Source organism: Pan troglodytes, chromosome 2 (genome assembly GCF_028858775.2).
Source record: "Pan troglodytes isolate AG18354 chromosome 2, NHGRI_mPanTro3-v2.0_pri, whole genome shotgun sequence".
Classification (NCBI taxonomy): domain Eukaryota; kingdom Metazoa; phylum Chordata; class Mammalia; order Primates; family Hominidae; genus Pan; species Pan troglodytes.
In genome coordinates this window covers 72,870,116-72,886,348 of record NC_086015.1, presented here as the reverse complement: position 1 = coordinate 72,886,348, position 16,233 = coordinate 72,870,116, and the positions used below count along the sequence as shown (strand labels likewise).

Genomic DNA, 16,233 nt, shown 5'->3' with positions numbered 1-16,233 from the left:
AGCTGAAGTACAGTGGTGCAATCTCGGCTTACTGCAACCTGTGCTTCCCAGGTTCAAGTGATTCTCATGTCTTAGCCTCCCCAGTACCTGGGATCACCACAGCCAGCTAATTTTTGTGTTTTTTTGTGTGTATGTGTGTAGAGACAGGGTTTTGCCATGTTGCCCAGGCTGGTCTTGAACTCCTGAGCTCAGGCAGTCCCCTGCCTCAGCCTCTAAAAGTGCTGGGATTACAGGTGTGAGCTACCATGCCAGGCCTATTATTTTAATTAAAGGTTAAATGTCTTTTAGGTGGTGAAAATAAATTTGCTTTCCAGATATTAATTTTTATGTTACACTGCATATTATGGTGATCTGAGTTTTTATATGCATTTCTTCTTTTGGGGATGAATAGTACATTTAATACCTTGAAGGCATAAACTAGGAAGAGAGGTCATTCTCCCTAGTCTCTTGTGTTTTTCTGCTTTGGAAGTCTCCTAAAGTGTGTGGTGCATCTCTTGTGTGTTGGAGTTATGGGATCATGACCTAATATTTCCTTATATAGGTATACTTGCTGCCAGGATGTTTCCCTGATGCCTGAAGAAAGCCTTGATGAGTGAATTTGTGTTTGAAACTGTGGACTCGACATAGAAATTTCTTAGGCCTCAAGTTCTGGTTGTAATGCGTTATAAATGTGAGCTGCTGCTTTTTTAGATCCTGAATAGGAGGAATGGCTTCCTAGGCCTTTATCTGAGTCAATGATGTCAAACCATGGAAGAAGTTTAAGAAGCCTTCCGTAAATGCCAAAACTTTTTTTGAAATGAAGAAAAAAAAAAAAAACCAGGGTATATTATTGTCTGTGGAAAACCACTTTTGGTTATACCAGTGTGCCTGAATTTTATGTTTAATTTTCATATTATATTTTATTTAGCTGGCTATGTCTAAAATAATATTTCTACATGGAATATTAAAAATTATTAATGAGGTAGTTCTTTTTTCTACTAAGGCTTTAAGATTTGGTGTGTATTTTACACTTAGTATCTCAGTTTGGATGCTAAATTTTCATTGTAAATATTTTAAAGGTATTTCATTTATTTCATAAAGTTTACACATGAAAAAGTAGATATGTGGCTGAAATTTATGTGATGTATTTCCTACGCAACTATGGCCAGTGTTGGGAAGACTCCATCTTTAACAACTGCATCCTCAACCTGAGAAATACTCTGAGTTGGGCTTTCTGTAGTGTCCAAACTTCAGTCTTCGGAAGGTCTTGGCTGACCACTTACTACCCTACTTCAATTCCCCTTCTTGTTTTCTCAAGCTTTTTTTCTGGTCGACACTCCCTTTTCTTCCCAGGTAGTGGAATCTCCCAGCCTAGTTTGGAATCCTGAGTCTACCACTAATATTGTATACTTGGGTAAGTAAACGGGTTTACTTATTTTCTCCCCTGTTAAACAGAGATGTAAACAAAACAAAACAGACTTCCTTACAGGGTTATTCTAAGGATTCAACAAGATGAGCGATAAAGTGCTTGATTGGTCCGATATTTGACCCAGAGTACACATCTGCTAAATTATTATTTTTTATTTTTTTGAGATGGAATCTCATTCTGTCACCCAGGTTTGAGTGCAGTGGCACGATCTTGGCTCACTGCAACCTCTGCCTCCCAGGTTCAAGCCATTCTCCTGCCTTGGCTTCCCTAGTAGCTGGGAGTATAGGCGCATGCCACTATGCCTGGCTAATTTTGTATTTTTAGTAGAGATGGGTTTTCACTATGTTGGCCGGGCTGGTCTCCTGACCTCAGGTGATCCGCCCACCTTGGCCTCCCAAAGTGCTGGGATTACAGGCATGAGCCACAGGGCCTGGCCCACATATGCTAAATCATTATCATTATAACAGATTATTTGATTCTCTTGACTTAAACACGAGGGCAAAACAATCAGATACGTCTTTCAATATTTTCTAGGGCCTGTGAAAACTTTTCCGGATTCTTGGATCATACATAACAAGTTGATTTTAATCTCAGATGAAGCGACTGGTTCTGAATCACTGCTGGTCAAGACTGACCTTTGCTCAAGCTATAAAATGTATCTCCTTGGGGTCCCTTCCCATCTCACCCCCTTTTCACCTTGTCCTTCTCCAGCTCTCCTGATTGCACTCACTTCCCTGTGCCACATGTCCTGGACCTTGTTCCTCCCATTTGTATTTACCTTAAACCAAACCTGACCAGTCCTTTGTCTCATTCCCTTACAACCTTGCTGTCTACCAGGAATTTGGTCAATGAATCCCAATGTGATCTGTTGTCTGTGACTTCCTGTGATGTACAGTCTGGGTAACATTTTTCATTTGGAAAGAATGCTTTCACCTGAGGTAACCATGTCAAGGGGGAAGTTTTGAGTTTTGTTCTGGCAAGTAGGATGGGTAAAGAAAAGGAGAGTCAATGAAGAGACTCTTAGGACAATTTGAACTTTGGACCGGTTAGTGTGTGGTGTCTTGTTGATATATTCATTTATTTGTGTATGTCTTCATCAAAACAGATTTGAGAGCGACTTTAAGAATAATCATTGAAATGAGAGATAAAGGGAAAAAAAAGTTTTTTTTTTTTTGAGATGGAGTTTCGCTTTTGTTGCCCAGAATGGAGTGCAATGGCATGATCTCAGCTCACTGCAACCTCTGCCTCCTGGGTTCAAGCAATTCTTCTGCCTCAGCCTCCCAAGTAGCTGGGATTACAGGCATGTACCACCATGCCCGGCTAATTTTTGTATTTTTAGTAGAGATGGGGTTTCACCATGTTTGTCAGACTGGTCTCAACCTCCTGATCTCAGGTGATCTGCCCTCCTTGGCCTCCCAAAGTGCTAGGATTATAGGCATGAGCCACTGTACCTGGCCAAAAATAAGCATATGCAAAATTAAGCATAAGATTAGCATATAAAAGGCATGGTGAAAGGTCCTGTTCACTTACTGAAGATGAACTATAAATTTGGCTGTCAGCTTCCTAGTAGCCAAAGTGAAGAGTAAAAAACAATAGACTAGGCCAGGTGTGGTGGTTCACACCTATAATCCCAGCACTTTGGGAGGTCGAGGTGGGCGGATCACTTGACGTCATGAGTTCGAGACCAGCCTGGCCAACATGGCAAAACCCCATCTCTACTAAAATACATAAGTTAGCCAGGCATGGTGGCGTGTGCCTCTAGTCCCAGCTACTCGGGAGGCTGAGGCAGGAGAATCACTTAAACCCGGAGGCAGAGGTTGCAGGGAGCCAAGATCGCGCCACTGTATTCCAGCCTGGGTGACAGACTGAGACTTCATCTCAATAAAAACAAAACTAAACAAAAACAACAGATTGTATGAAGTACAGTGTCCATAAGATAAAAATGAGTATTATTGAAACTTGGACCTTATAGTTAGTTCGGTAGTTTTCTCCCATATGGTAGTTTGCTTCCACATGGAGTGTCTGAGATACCCAGCAGGGATGTGAGAGGACCCCATTTAGAGGCCTGGGCTTCACAGGTACACTACTCTCCAGATAGCTGGCCAAATTCATTCTCTTGTACTTCTCGTCACAACCTTAGTCTGCGAACAAGCAGTCAATAAGGTGTTTTGCCAGTTTTTCTTCTCTTGAGGCCATCTATGTCAGTATTTGTTGTATTTGCCCATGAGACAGACACCAGCTCTAGAGAGAGGTTAAAAAACCAATGGCATATTGCAAGACTGGTAATAACATTTTGCTCACTTACTCAAGCATTCACTCATTCACAGATTTATTGAGAACCTGTTGTGTGCTCGGTGCTACTTTTGGCCTTGGAAGATCAGTTTTTCTTGGGCTGTGTTGTCACCATCCTGCTCCGAGCCATCACCATCTCTTGCTTGGATGGCTGCAGTAGACTCCCTGTTTCTGATCCTGCCCCCACATCAGGCCATTCTCTACCCAGCAGCTGGAGAGCTCTTGTGAAAACCTAAACCATCTCCTGTTTCTCTCCTGCTTAAAACTCTTATACCACATTTGGAATAAAATTCTAACAGCACACTATGGCCTACAAGCTTCTGCCTGGTCTGTCCCTGGATACCTCTCTGCCATCACCTGCTACCTAACATTACCTCCTACCTCTCTTTGCCTTGCTTACTCCCCTCTGGCCGCCCTAGCTACCTCTCCGCTCCTGAACACACCAAGCTTATTTTAGCTTCAGGCCCTTTGTGCTGTCTATTTACCTGGAATATGCTTCCCTTGGAAGGTCACATTATGTAATTCACCATGATGTCACAGTCACCTTCTCAGTGAGGCCAGGCCATCCCTGAACACCCACTCCAAGTAGCTAACCTCTTTTCCTCCAAGCTCAGCTAGTCTCCATCACATTGTTCACTTTTGTTTTCTCTGTAATGCTTCTCTCAGTCCACAGTTAACCTTATTTATGCTTGTTTACCTGTTTGTCCCCCATGCTATAATGCAAGCTCCAGGACACTGGAGATCTTGTCTACCCTCTGTGTCCAGTACTCAGCACAGGCTCTGGCACAGAGAGTTGATTAAAAAAAAAATCCTTGTTGAATTAATCATGCAGAGGTGACCCATTGAACACAGAAATAGAGCATGGAGGCTGTGCTAGCTCTTCTGTCTAACTTCCCTGTGCATAGCTAATTCCCCCTACCCACTGTATCTCCCCTTCTCTTTTCTCTACATGAGTTCTGTGGTTTCCTTTAGTGGCTCTTCCACTTCCCCCACCTAATCAAATCAAAACAAAACAAACCCATGCACATATACACACCTTTTCTGTCCTAAAGAACAACAAACAAAACCAAAAACAGCTGGGCGCGGTGGCTCACACTTGTAATCCCAGCACTTTGGGAGGCCGAGGCAGGCGGATCACCTGAGGTCAGAAGTTTGAGACCAGCTTGGCCAACATGGTGAAACGCCATCTCTACTAAAAATACAAAAATTAGCTGGGCATAGTGGCGGGCACCTGTAATCCCAGCTACTCAGGAGGCTGAGGCAGGAGAATTCCTTGAACCCAGGAGGCAGAGGTTGCAGTAAGCCGAGCCTGGGCAATAGAGTGAGACTCCATCTAAAAGAAAAAAAAAAATTAGCCCAGCATGGTGGTATGCACCTGTAATCCCAGCTACTTGGGAGAGGAGGCAGGAGAATTGCTTGAACCTGGGAGGTGGATGTTGCAGTGAGCGGAGACCACGCCATTGCACTCCAGGCTGGGCAACAAGAGTGAAACTCCGTTACAAAAAAAAAAAAAAAAAAAAAAACAACAAAACAAAACCAAAAACACCCTCAAACTTCTTTTACTCCTTTCCATCTTTACTTTTACTGTTCTGTGCTGTTGCCTCTTCCAGGAAGTTTTCCTGGATTACAGCAGTCCCCAGTGATCTTACCCTTTTTCACATGGTTAAAGTCTTTGTTTTCATTATGCTAAAACACACTGCCAAATATTGAATGGCCTACTCTGTTGGCTGCTCCTTGTGTGTTTTTGTCTTTTCCAGTTAGATTTGTCTTGAATTGACAAGAATCAGTCTTCTTAATTTCCCCCAGCATGTCCCAGTATAATGCCAGCGCTGAGTCTGCTTTCAGTACACACAGGCTGGATGTTTGAACATCTTTAAATAGCTTAGGACCTTTGATAGTTTGTAGCATAGACTTGTGTTATAGAAGTAACATGGCCAGGCGTGGTGGCTCACGCCAGTACTTTGGGAGCCCAAGGCAGGAGGATCGCTTGAGCCCAGGAGTTCGAGACCAGCCTGGGCAACATGGCAAAACCCTGTCTCTACTAAAAATACAAAAAATGAGCCAGGCATGGGGATGCGTGCCTATCATCCCAGCTACCCGGGAAGCTGAGGTGGGAGGATCACATGAGTCCCGGAGATGAAGGACGCAGTGACCCCTGATTGTGCCACTGCACTCCAACCTGGGTGACAGAGTGAGACTCTGTCTCCAAAAAAAAAAAAAAAAAAAAAGTAACAAGTAACAGGAAGAACCAACAAATACTGAATCCCATTAAGCCTGCATTTATTATGTGTAGTATTCCATAGAAATAATTACCATTTTATTTAGAAGCTGTTAGTATATTTTGATTTAACTTTTTCTTTTGGTAATACTATTTAGTGTGATAGTGTTAATTAAATTATATCTTTTGTTTATTTAAGGATAGTTTGCATTCTATTTATAAATATGGCTTTATTAAAAATTTAAAGGTGTAATTTTTATAATAAAAACATACATATTATAAACCAGTTAAAAATGTTAGCATAGTCAAAAGATTTCCTTGTTTTGTCCACAGGAGGGCACCATTGTCAAACAAAAGATGATTTTAAGGTTGAAATGTAATACAGGTTTAGATTAAGCTTTTAAGAAGCCTTTATCCCACTAATAGATTAGAAAGGCCAATATTGTCTGCGACGGGCTTTGTCTTGCCATGTAATCCACTCATGGCTGAATTTACTGTGTATATATGTCCATGAGCTGTTTGTTAACAGTAGCTAAATCACACTGTACTTTTCCTAAAATGCTCTGCGAGTTATTGTTACAGCTGGAAGGCACCTTGGAGGTCATCCGGTTAAACTGTATTTGTTTACAGATGAGGAATTTGGGAAGCATAGAGACTAAATGACCATTCATTTGGGAGTGAAACTGGGGGCTTACATTTATTCATTTATTAACAAAACATATTTAACTTCCACGGTATGCAAGATATTATACTAGCAGTTGGGGTAGAAGAGAAATAAGACATTATTCTCCCCTCAAGAACTTTACATTCTGGTTATAAGTAAATAGACTCCCACTTGCCCATAGTAATGATGATAGTATTAGAAGACCCATTATTTAATGTTTACAAATATTTTTTATGTAGAAGTTAGATCCTATCATGTAAAAACTTTTCAGATAAAATTCAAGTACTTGGCAACTTGTAGATAATCTCCAAAATTTATGTTGGCTATTGATTATGTTAAATAAAATCCTTAGACATTCTGTTCTGAATATTTGAAAAATGAGAAATGAGAGGAAAATTTCCAATTAAAAAGTGGTCTAATTAAAATAAATAAACCCTCTGCAGTAAGGATAATTGGGCCTTGAGAGATTTATGGCTAAATTGTCATTACCGTTAACATTTGTTCAGCCCCAGACCTGGGCAATTTCACTTGGACAACAAGCTGTGGAGCCATGCTGGGTGCTGCTGATTTTGGTGAGCGCATTTTATTTTATGTAACTTGCCAGCTAAGTTTTCAGTTTTATGTATACTGGATCTCAGTTATCCATTATTACTTAGCAATGATTGCTTTTGTACTTTTTACTTCACGGTCACTTGAAGGCTAGAGTTTTTCTTCATTAACGAAATGCGTGGTTTGACCATATATCCATTAAGAAGGAATTTATCAGTGCACTTAAATGAAGATGCTGTGTGGTTTTAAGGAATTTCTCAGTTCTTAAAGTGACAGTGTAAACCATATATAAACATAGCATGTCTATTTATTTAAATCATCTCTGACTAGAAGAGCATTTTTTAAAAATGGGAGAAGAATCTTGTTTCTTTCTTTGTACATATTTATGGGCATATGTACAGTTTTGTTACATGTATAGATTGTGTAGTGGTCAAGGCAGGGCTTTTAGTGTATCCATCACCTGATTAATGTACATCGTACCCATTAACTGATTTGTCATCATCCACCCCCCTCAAACCTTCTCACTCTGCTAAAACAACTCTCTACCACCTAATTTAGATGAGATGGTATTGGTAACACTTGAAATTAAAATGCCATTTATAAAATTCTTTAATATTTAATAGACAGTTATTGTCTTTAATGGCTCGTTTACAACATACTTTAGCATGTTGTAAAATGGTTCAGTAGTAAATTCTTCACTGATGTTTTTAAGGAAGCAATAAAAAGCAATTTATGACAGGTATATACCACATTGGTGGAAAAACATGTCTGCTTTAACATGTAACAATGAATATTCTCTAAATTACAAAAGTAATTCCACATATGTGATAATTATAAATGATGGCTCAGCGGAGGTTCTGCCGTGTATCAGTGCTTGAAATATATTCACATAAACGTTGGTAACCTGTTAAGCACATTTACTTTCATCAGCACAATCTTTAATATAAGAAGATCATTAATACCTGCCTTATTTCAGGGTATATTTGTCAAGAGAGAAGTTACATTTCATTGTGCATGCTTTGGTGGAAAAGCTGTTTGCAGATTTCTAAAGACAATTCAATGTGATTGTGTTATTTAAGCAACTGGAAATGGAAACATCTTACCTCATTTCTGTCTAGAGAAATGATGAATGGTTTTATGTAGCCAAGTTCTGCTTCAAGATTTCTATTGATTATCCCAGAATGGAAAGACATCACTTAGTGGGATAGTCTCCCCCCATCCCTACCCTTCCACTCATAAAACCCTCTAGTTACTCCCCAAACCCAGATTGCTGCTTTCTGAAACATTTCTCACTTCCATCATCTTCTGTCTGGGTGGAAATTAGTGTGGAAAAATGATTTACCACAATGTCTAAACTCTTTAGGGTGTCACCTCTTACATCATTAGCTGAAAAAATTATTCCTACTTGTGCCCTAGTACCCAAGAGGCTGAGTACAGAAGGCACCAGGCTATCCCGGTAGATCGCAGCCCGGGAGGTCAGAGATGAACTGATGGTGAGTCTGGAAATAGCTAATTATCCAAACCTCCTCACTCTGGAGGTGATGCAAGATGCACTTGGAGGTTTCCCTGGTGAGTGGGCAGGCGGGAAAGGGCAGTGTGGTTTAGTAGCACTTGGGCTATTTGTTTGTTATTAAGCAGATTCTGTTTTGCTGTGTACTGTTGCAAAAATGCTTTTGAATTCAAATGTGTTAGGAGATGAGTTTGAGTGGATGCACAGACAAAAATCCATTTTTAATGTTTTGGTGCTGAATTCCTTCATAGAAATCAACCGAAGTAATTTAGCCTTCATGTATGATGTTCTGGCTCTGGTATATCTTCACTGAAACATTTTAGAGAGGTCTATTCAGAAGTGCAGCTGTTTTCCATCTGTTTAAAAAAATGGTGGTGAAGGCGCTCAAGCTGTATATAATTCTTGCATACTTGGTCTTAATTTGGGAAATGACATTAGTTAACCTTTAATAAATCTGTAGCAAATGAGAAGCCTGTGCCACTGTTTTTCACTAGCTTTTCAGAGATGAGGCAATATTTATTTAGGCATTAATGTAAACCATCATAGGCACAATCCGAGCATCTGCTAACAAATTCAGTCCAATTGTCTACACAAATTCAGCCACAGACAGAATTTTTAATGTCAGATTGATGACCAATGTCTTCAAGTCCTGAAGAAAGACAGATTTATTTTCCTCCTGTTTACTAAAGCATGAAAAGGGACTGGTATTTTTTGGAAATACTTTTACTAGAACTGAAACTGTAGGTACCTTGGTACCAGACAGCATAAATTAGAATCTTGGCTCAGCCACTTACTAGCTAAGTGAGCTTGGACAAGCCACTTCTACCTATGCCATATCGTGATGTAAATAAATCCTTCTTTTAAAGTGAGTTTATATTTTAAAATGACTAACAAGTGCATGGTTCCTAGCAGGCGCTATGTCAGTGTTTTTAAAATAAAAACAAATAAACCTTCTCTGGAGGCTTGGATGAATGCTCAGAGAGTTGAATTAACCAGAACATTCAAACTTTCACTCCCCTTATTGCTTAGAACTGGCAATAAGCTCTCAATCATTTTAGTATATTTTATAAACTGAAGACTTTTAAGTACGTATGTAATGTCTTAATTTGGTATAATTTCCAACTTAATGAAAAGTTCATAGAAGAGTACAAAGAATTCCCATATACCTTGTGCCCTGATTCACCAGTTGCTTACCTTTTGCTTATTAGTTTTTGCATTCATTAATTCCCTCTCTCTTCTTCGTTCCCTCTATCCTGCTCTTCTCTCTCTCTCTTTCCTCTTGACTTCTTCCCTCTCATGTTTTCTTAAAGTCATTTGAAAATAAATGGGAGGCATTTGCCTCTTTATTCTTAAATATTTCAGGATGTTTTAATAACAAGCGCATTTTCTTTCTTAACTACAGTATGAGGATCAAAATGAGGAAACTTAATGTTGATAGAACACTGTAATGGAATCTACAGGCTATATTCAGGTACTGTTGATTTTCTCAATAATGTCCTTTATGGCTATGTATATGTGTCCTTGTTTTTGTGTGGGTGTACAGTTCATTCTGAGAATGACTATTTTTTCCTGGTCCAAGATCCAATGTAAGATCACAGTTGCATTTGGTTGCCATGTTTCTTGCCTTTATTTGAGACAATTCTCATGGTTATTTTAATTTTTTTTGTCTTTCATGACCTTGATACTATTTAGGAATGCAGAGAAATTATGTTGCAGGATGTTGCTCAAATTTGAGTTCATCTCATTTTCCTCATAGTTAGATCCAGGTTTAAGGTCAGTGTGTCTTTCAATTTTAAGAGGAACTGGTATTTCATCATCGTAGAGTTTTAGAGTGAAAAGATGGGGGAAATGTGATGCCCTGCAGATTCACATGTGGAGTGAGGTGGGTGTAGCAGACCGAAGAGGTATTCTGAAGGTGCTCATCTACAAGTGAATGACTGTGTTCTGAAAGAATAGTTCTCTGAGGGAATTCACCTCACCAATAATGGAGGCAAGTAGATCAACAGACGAGGAAGGCACAGCCTCTCTATTTTCCTTGATAAGAAATCAAGTGTAGGTAGAATTCTTTCTTGTGTAACATGGAAATAAATTAAACACTTGAAGAATGGGCTCTTCTGCCTGGGAACCTCAAAGTTTCTTGGTACCGGGAGACATAAATAGGCTTTCTGCTCTTTTGTAGTAAATCAGTAACTGTCTCCACATAATACCCACACATCAGGCAGAAGATGAAAAATGCAGCCCAGCATCCACCATCTTTTTAGTTCATTCCGAGAATGACCAGACATGTTCTAAAAAAATTCTCTTAGTCTAGATATGGGCAATGTCTTTCATCATTGAAAACACTGAGACTCTTTAAAAACAAATGACTTTTGAAGCAGACTGATAGAAAGGACTGTGTTATAGTTGGGAACAACAGAGGAATAAAATGATTGCAAGTAAATGCTTTCTTTTGGTGCCATGCACAAAGTTATCGATCTTGAATGTAGTGAAGTTAGAAGTGACACAGTTTGGTTTAAATGTGCCTTCCAAAACTTATGTTGAAATTTAATTGTCATTGTGATGGTATTAAGAGGTAGGATTATGAAGAGGTGGATTAGGTCATAAGGCCTCCACCCTCATGAATGGATTAATGTCATTATCTCGAGGGCTGTGTTCCTTATTGTGAGAGTGGATTGTTATACAAGCAAGTTCAGCCCTTTCTCGCTCTCTTGAGCACTCTTTCCCTTCCATCTTCTGCCATGGGATAATGTAGCAAGAAGGCCCTCACCAGATGCTGGCACCTTGATATTAGACTTCCCAGTTCTGGAACTATGAGAAATAGATTTTTTTAAAGGTATTCTGTTTCAGTTTCAGGTATTCTATTACAGCAGCAGAAAACAGACTAAGGCAAAAAATTGGTACAGAGAATGGCGTTATTGCTATAACAAATACTTGAAAATGTGGAAGCAGCTTTGGAGTTGGGTAATGGGTAGAGGCTGGAACAGTTTTGAAGTAAATGCTGAAAAACTATATTGCTGTGAATGGAGTGTTAAGGGTGGCTCTGGTGAGGGCTCAGAAGAGAATAGCTGTAGGGAAAGTCTGAGACTTCTTAGAGATCACTTAAGAGGTTGTGATCAGAATGTTGTTAGAAATGTGGACGGTAAGGGCCATTCTGATGAAGTCTCAAGCAGAAATGAGAAACATGTATTGGAAACCAGAGTAAAGGCAATCCTTGTTTTAACATGGTAAAGAATTTGGCTGAATTGCGTTCATGCACTAAAGTTTTAGAAGATGGAAGTGTTTTCTAAGATTCCATTAGAAGATGGAATTTAAGAGCAATGATCTAGGATATGTGGCAGGAGAGTGTTCAAGGTGCTGCATGGCTTCTTTTGGGTGCTTACAGTAAAATAAGTGAATAGAGAAATTATTTAAAGGCAGAATTTACAATTAAAGGGGAAGCAGAACAGAAAGATTTGGAAGACTCTCTGCCTGGCCATGTGAAGAATAAAACAGCATATTTGGGAGAGAATACTAAGGGTGTGGTCAGGCAAAAGAGATTGCTAAAATGATTGATACAGCTGGAATGGAGCCAGGTGCTTGCTGTTCAAGACAATGAGAAAATTACCCTGATGATATTTCAGAGATCTTTCAGGAAAGCTAGCACCTTGAGGGCAAGATTTCAAGAGGGGTACCTGTGGGACCTCAGCATTCAATGCCCTATGCAGCCTTGGAATTCTCCCCAAATTCCAATGCAGCACCCCTCAAGCAGGCCCAGGTACAGCTAGTGCCAGAGCTTCAGAGGGCACAAGTGGTATGCCTTGATGGTGTCCACATGGTACTGATCCTGTGGAAGTTCAGAGTTCATGAGCCTTGGGGCCATAGTCACCTCCACATAGATTCCAAAGGATGTATCAGACAGTCTGGGGTCCTGGCAGAAAGTTGTTAAAAGGGAGGAGCCACCACAGAGAGCATGTACTAGGGGGCAGTCATGGGAGCGAGGCTACCTCAGAGACTCCCGAAATGTAGAGCTGCCGGTGTACAACTCCAGCCTGGGAGAGCTGCAGGCATAGGACTCCAACCCAAGAGAGCTGCTGAGTGGATTGGGTCCAGCAAAGCCACAGGGGCAGGGCTGCCCGTGGCATTGGCCACCTAATTCCTGCTGTAGCATGTCCAGGATGCAGGACATACACAGCCAAAGGACATTGTTCTCCAGCTTTAAGACTTGATGTTGTTTTACCTGTTGGGTTTTGGACATACTGAGAACCAGTTACTTCTTTTCTTTTTCTATTTCTCCCTTTTGGAATGGGAATGTCTGTTTTATGCCTGTTCCATCACTGTGTTTTGGAAGTAGATAACTTGTTTTGATTTTATAGGCTCACAGCTGGAGGACATTTGAGGTGGGATGAATCTTGAGTCTCATATCTGATTTAGATGGAACTCTGGACACTGGGCTTTTGAATTGGTGCTTTTGGGCTATTGAGATGGAATGAATATATTTTGTATGTAAGAAGAACATGAGTTTTGGGAGGCCAGAGGTGGAATGTTATGGCTTGAATGTCTCCTCCAAAACTCATGTTGAAATTTAATTGCCTTTGTGCTATTGGACTTCCTAGCCCCTAGAACTGTGAGAAATAAATTTCTTGGTAAATTACTCAATTTCTGTTCTGTTACAGCAGCAGAAAACAGACTAAGACATGACAAGAAAGAGTTAATTCTTTCAAGTAAGTACCTCAGGTACACTCTGGGAAAATATGACTGAATGAGTTACTGCTCAGCCTAAAATTAAACTCCTGGCTTCTTGTCTGGCGTATGAACTATTAGATCGCGTTACTTTCCACTGATGGATCTATTTCTTTAATGAATTGAAAAAAGAATACCCAGTGGTTCCTTTTGTGTGAAGAAAATAAGATAAATATTAGCCAGGAAAGGTCATTTTGGTTTCCAGTATGTGGGGAGTTCATTATGATGAGTTCTGATAAATTATATTGTGTAGTTCTTTCTGATAGCAGAAGGTCACATCATGCCGTTGGGTGGACGTAAAGACAAACACACTTAATAAAGTTGGAGGATCTGGGAGATGAACATTTTCAAGTTGTTTTTTCTGAGCAACTCATGTTTATACAGCTATTTAAAGCCATTTCTCTCTTGTTGAACTAATTACTCAAGGCCCATACTCTCTTACATGCAGCCCCAAAGTGGTGAGTCTTCAAATTTATCACCGAAAGTGTTCTCTAATCAAACTTGTGGAATTATCTTTGGGTTATCTAAGAGAAAAATCTCAGTTGTGCTTGGTGGTCGATTCTTAATTGGTTCTACAGGATTCTAAAGTAATTAGACTTCATTTCAAAAATCATTTTTATGTTATATTTGAAACTTGAATATTTATTAACACATATCATAATTTTTCTCTGATCTTTACCACTGGGAGGGATGTATTTAACTTAGCATCGTTACAAATGGTATAGTTTCATGTTCTGTTTTTTTCTTAAGATGTCTTTGCTTTAGGGTCATCTGAGTCCTTTTACAAATGTGTTCACTAAGTAGAAAAATCCTTTTAGGTTTATGCATTGAGGGAGTGTCAACTACAGTATTCACAAGTGTTCTTTATATTTTGGTATGGTGGATTATATTGGAAACACTTTTTCTCTTGGTGTCCTATTAATATTTTTTCAAAAAGCAACCTCATAGATTGTCTAGCATCATCTTCAGGCTTATGTCACACAAATCCAGGAATTCAGATCTTCGTGCTGGCTTTTCCACTGCTCCATGGGCTTGGGCAAATTGCATGTCTTGGGAATGCATTACCTCTAACTTCCATTTTTCCTGATGGTCAATGAAATGGGAGAGTGAAATTTGTGCATTTCAAATGATTTGGGACCCTCTGTTAAATTTTGAATACCCTTCCTGCTGCAGAAAGTTCTTTACAACTATGTGGTGTTAACTAATATGTGGCTAATTAATGACTGTAGAATTCTTTATCTTTTCCTCCCTAATAGTAGGACACCTTACAACTATGGATATGTTTGGCTGTCTGCCACTTGCCTGAAACTGCAGGTGTCATGGTTAAAAACCATTGTTTTGCTACTTGAAATTAGTTTCATTTTAACATTAAAATGCTAATTGATTCCTTTTTTTTTTTGGCCTTTTTAACATAGGTGTTCTGAGCTACGATAATTTTTTGGAATGGCAGAAATGATTGGTTCTAGCAACAGATGGGAATTTGGAGTCACTCTGAAATATATCCTGGAATAAGTGTGTTTGACTAGAACCACATCTTATGAGGTCCCCAAGGTAAGATTATTTTAACATTCACCTGGACATGATATCTTTACAAAGTATTGAGAATTTAGCAAAAGTGAGTATCCTGGAGTTGATGATCCATTTTAGAAGCCTGCTTTTACACTTTTTGGGAATTTGGGGAAATGTTGATTTTTTCATTTTAGCTTTCATCTGTGAAATGAAAATTATTTCAGTTTGCAAAATAGTACTTTGGTTTATTCAATAGGGGAAAAAATGAGGAAATACAAATCTATTGCTGAAGAGCTTTCTGGCCCCAACCCTACCACTCTGCCCTGGCATTTCTCTGGGGGAATGGTTGTTGAGCTATTGTTAAGTGAATACTTGTTTTAGAGACAGGGAACTTATTGCTACTAACCCAGCAACTTGTTACATAGAATTGTCCACGTAAGAAGAAGATAGATGAGGGATCATTGCCCAGGATTTGGAATGTGTGCCCTTGAGACTTTTGATTTAACGCATTTGTTGTTGGAATCCAACCAGGAAAACAGAAACCATTCTGCTGGCTTTTTCACTGCTCTGTGAGCTTGGGTAAATTGCATGTCTTGGGAATGAATTATCTCCAACTTCCATTTTTGTCCAGTGGGAAGTGAATTCAGGAGACTGGTTATACATATGATGGGAGAGTCAGAGAAACTGAGAGGAAGATACACAGGAAGCCACTGCCATCCCCTGGCTGGGAACCATGGAAGCAGTTAGACCGTGGGGAGGCAGTGCCTAGAAGAAGGAAACTAGGGTGGAAACTAGAACCACAGTGGGCCCTTCTGGCAGGAACTGGAGCCATGGTGGAGAGATGGCCACCCCACAGATCCTGCCAAAGACAGAGAAGGCAGGGAGAAATGTCCTGGCCTATCCCTTTTCCTATTCTCCAGGCTCCAGCTGTTGCCTTTCCTTGACTGAACCCAGCCAGTAACCAGCTGACCTGGGAGCCTGGGAAATGCAGCCTAGAGGGCCCTCCAGCCCTCAATATAGGGGAAGTGGGAGGAATGGATCTGAAGGCAAAACAGGCCCAGGCTGTCATATAATTCATATATTTAAAATAAACTTTTGTTTCTTTTTAATAAACTTGTTTATTTTCATTTTATAATATCACTTTCATTACTGAAGAACATCCCATCTTGTGGCTGTGTCATAATTTGTTTAACCAGTCTCATACTGTTAAACATTTGGATCATCATTTTTTTTGTCTTTCCCTCCCTGCCTCCCTGCCTCCCTGCCTTCTTTTTTTGAGACAGGGTCTCACTCTTTGCTCAGGCTAGAGTGTGGTGGTATAATCATAGCTCACTCCTGCCTTGAATTCCTGGCCTCAAGCATTC

General features: G+C 39.9%; 1 protein-coding gene across 4 annotated transcripts in view; it reads left to right on the top strand.

Moving 5' to 3' along the window:
- Positions 1–16,233, top strand: part of TAFA4 (TAFA chemokine like family member 4) — a 200,683-nt gene that overhangs the window by 32,303 nt on the left and 152,147 nt on the right. For 2 of the 4 annotated variants that reach the window (XM_016941477.4, XM_054680785.2), the window contains exons 1-3: positions 8,546–8,624; positions 10,044–10,112; positions 14,776–14,911. In XM_016941477.4, coding sequence (XP_016796966.2) covers positions 14,898–14,911 — 14 coding nt within the window. In that variant the 5' untranslated portion in view covers positions 8,546–8,624; positions 10,044–10,112; positions 14,776–14,897. Of the gene's footprint in view, positions 1–8,545; positions 8,625–10,043; positions 10,113–13,293; positions 13,342–14,775; positions 14,912–16,233 lie in introns of those variants that run through there. The other 2 variants (XM_054680784.2, XM_016941474.4) reach the window with 2 other exon arrangements.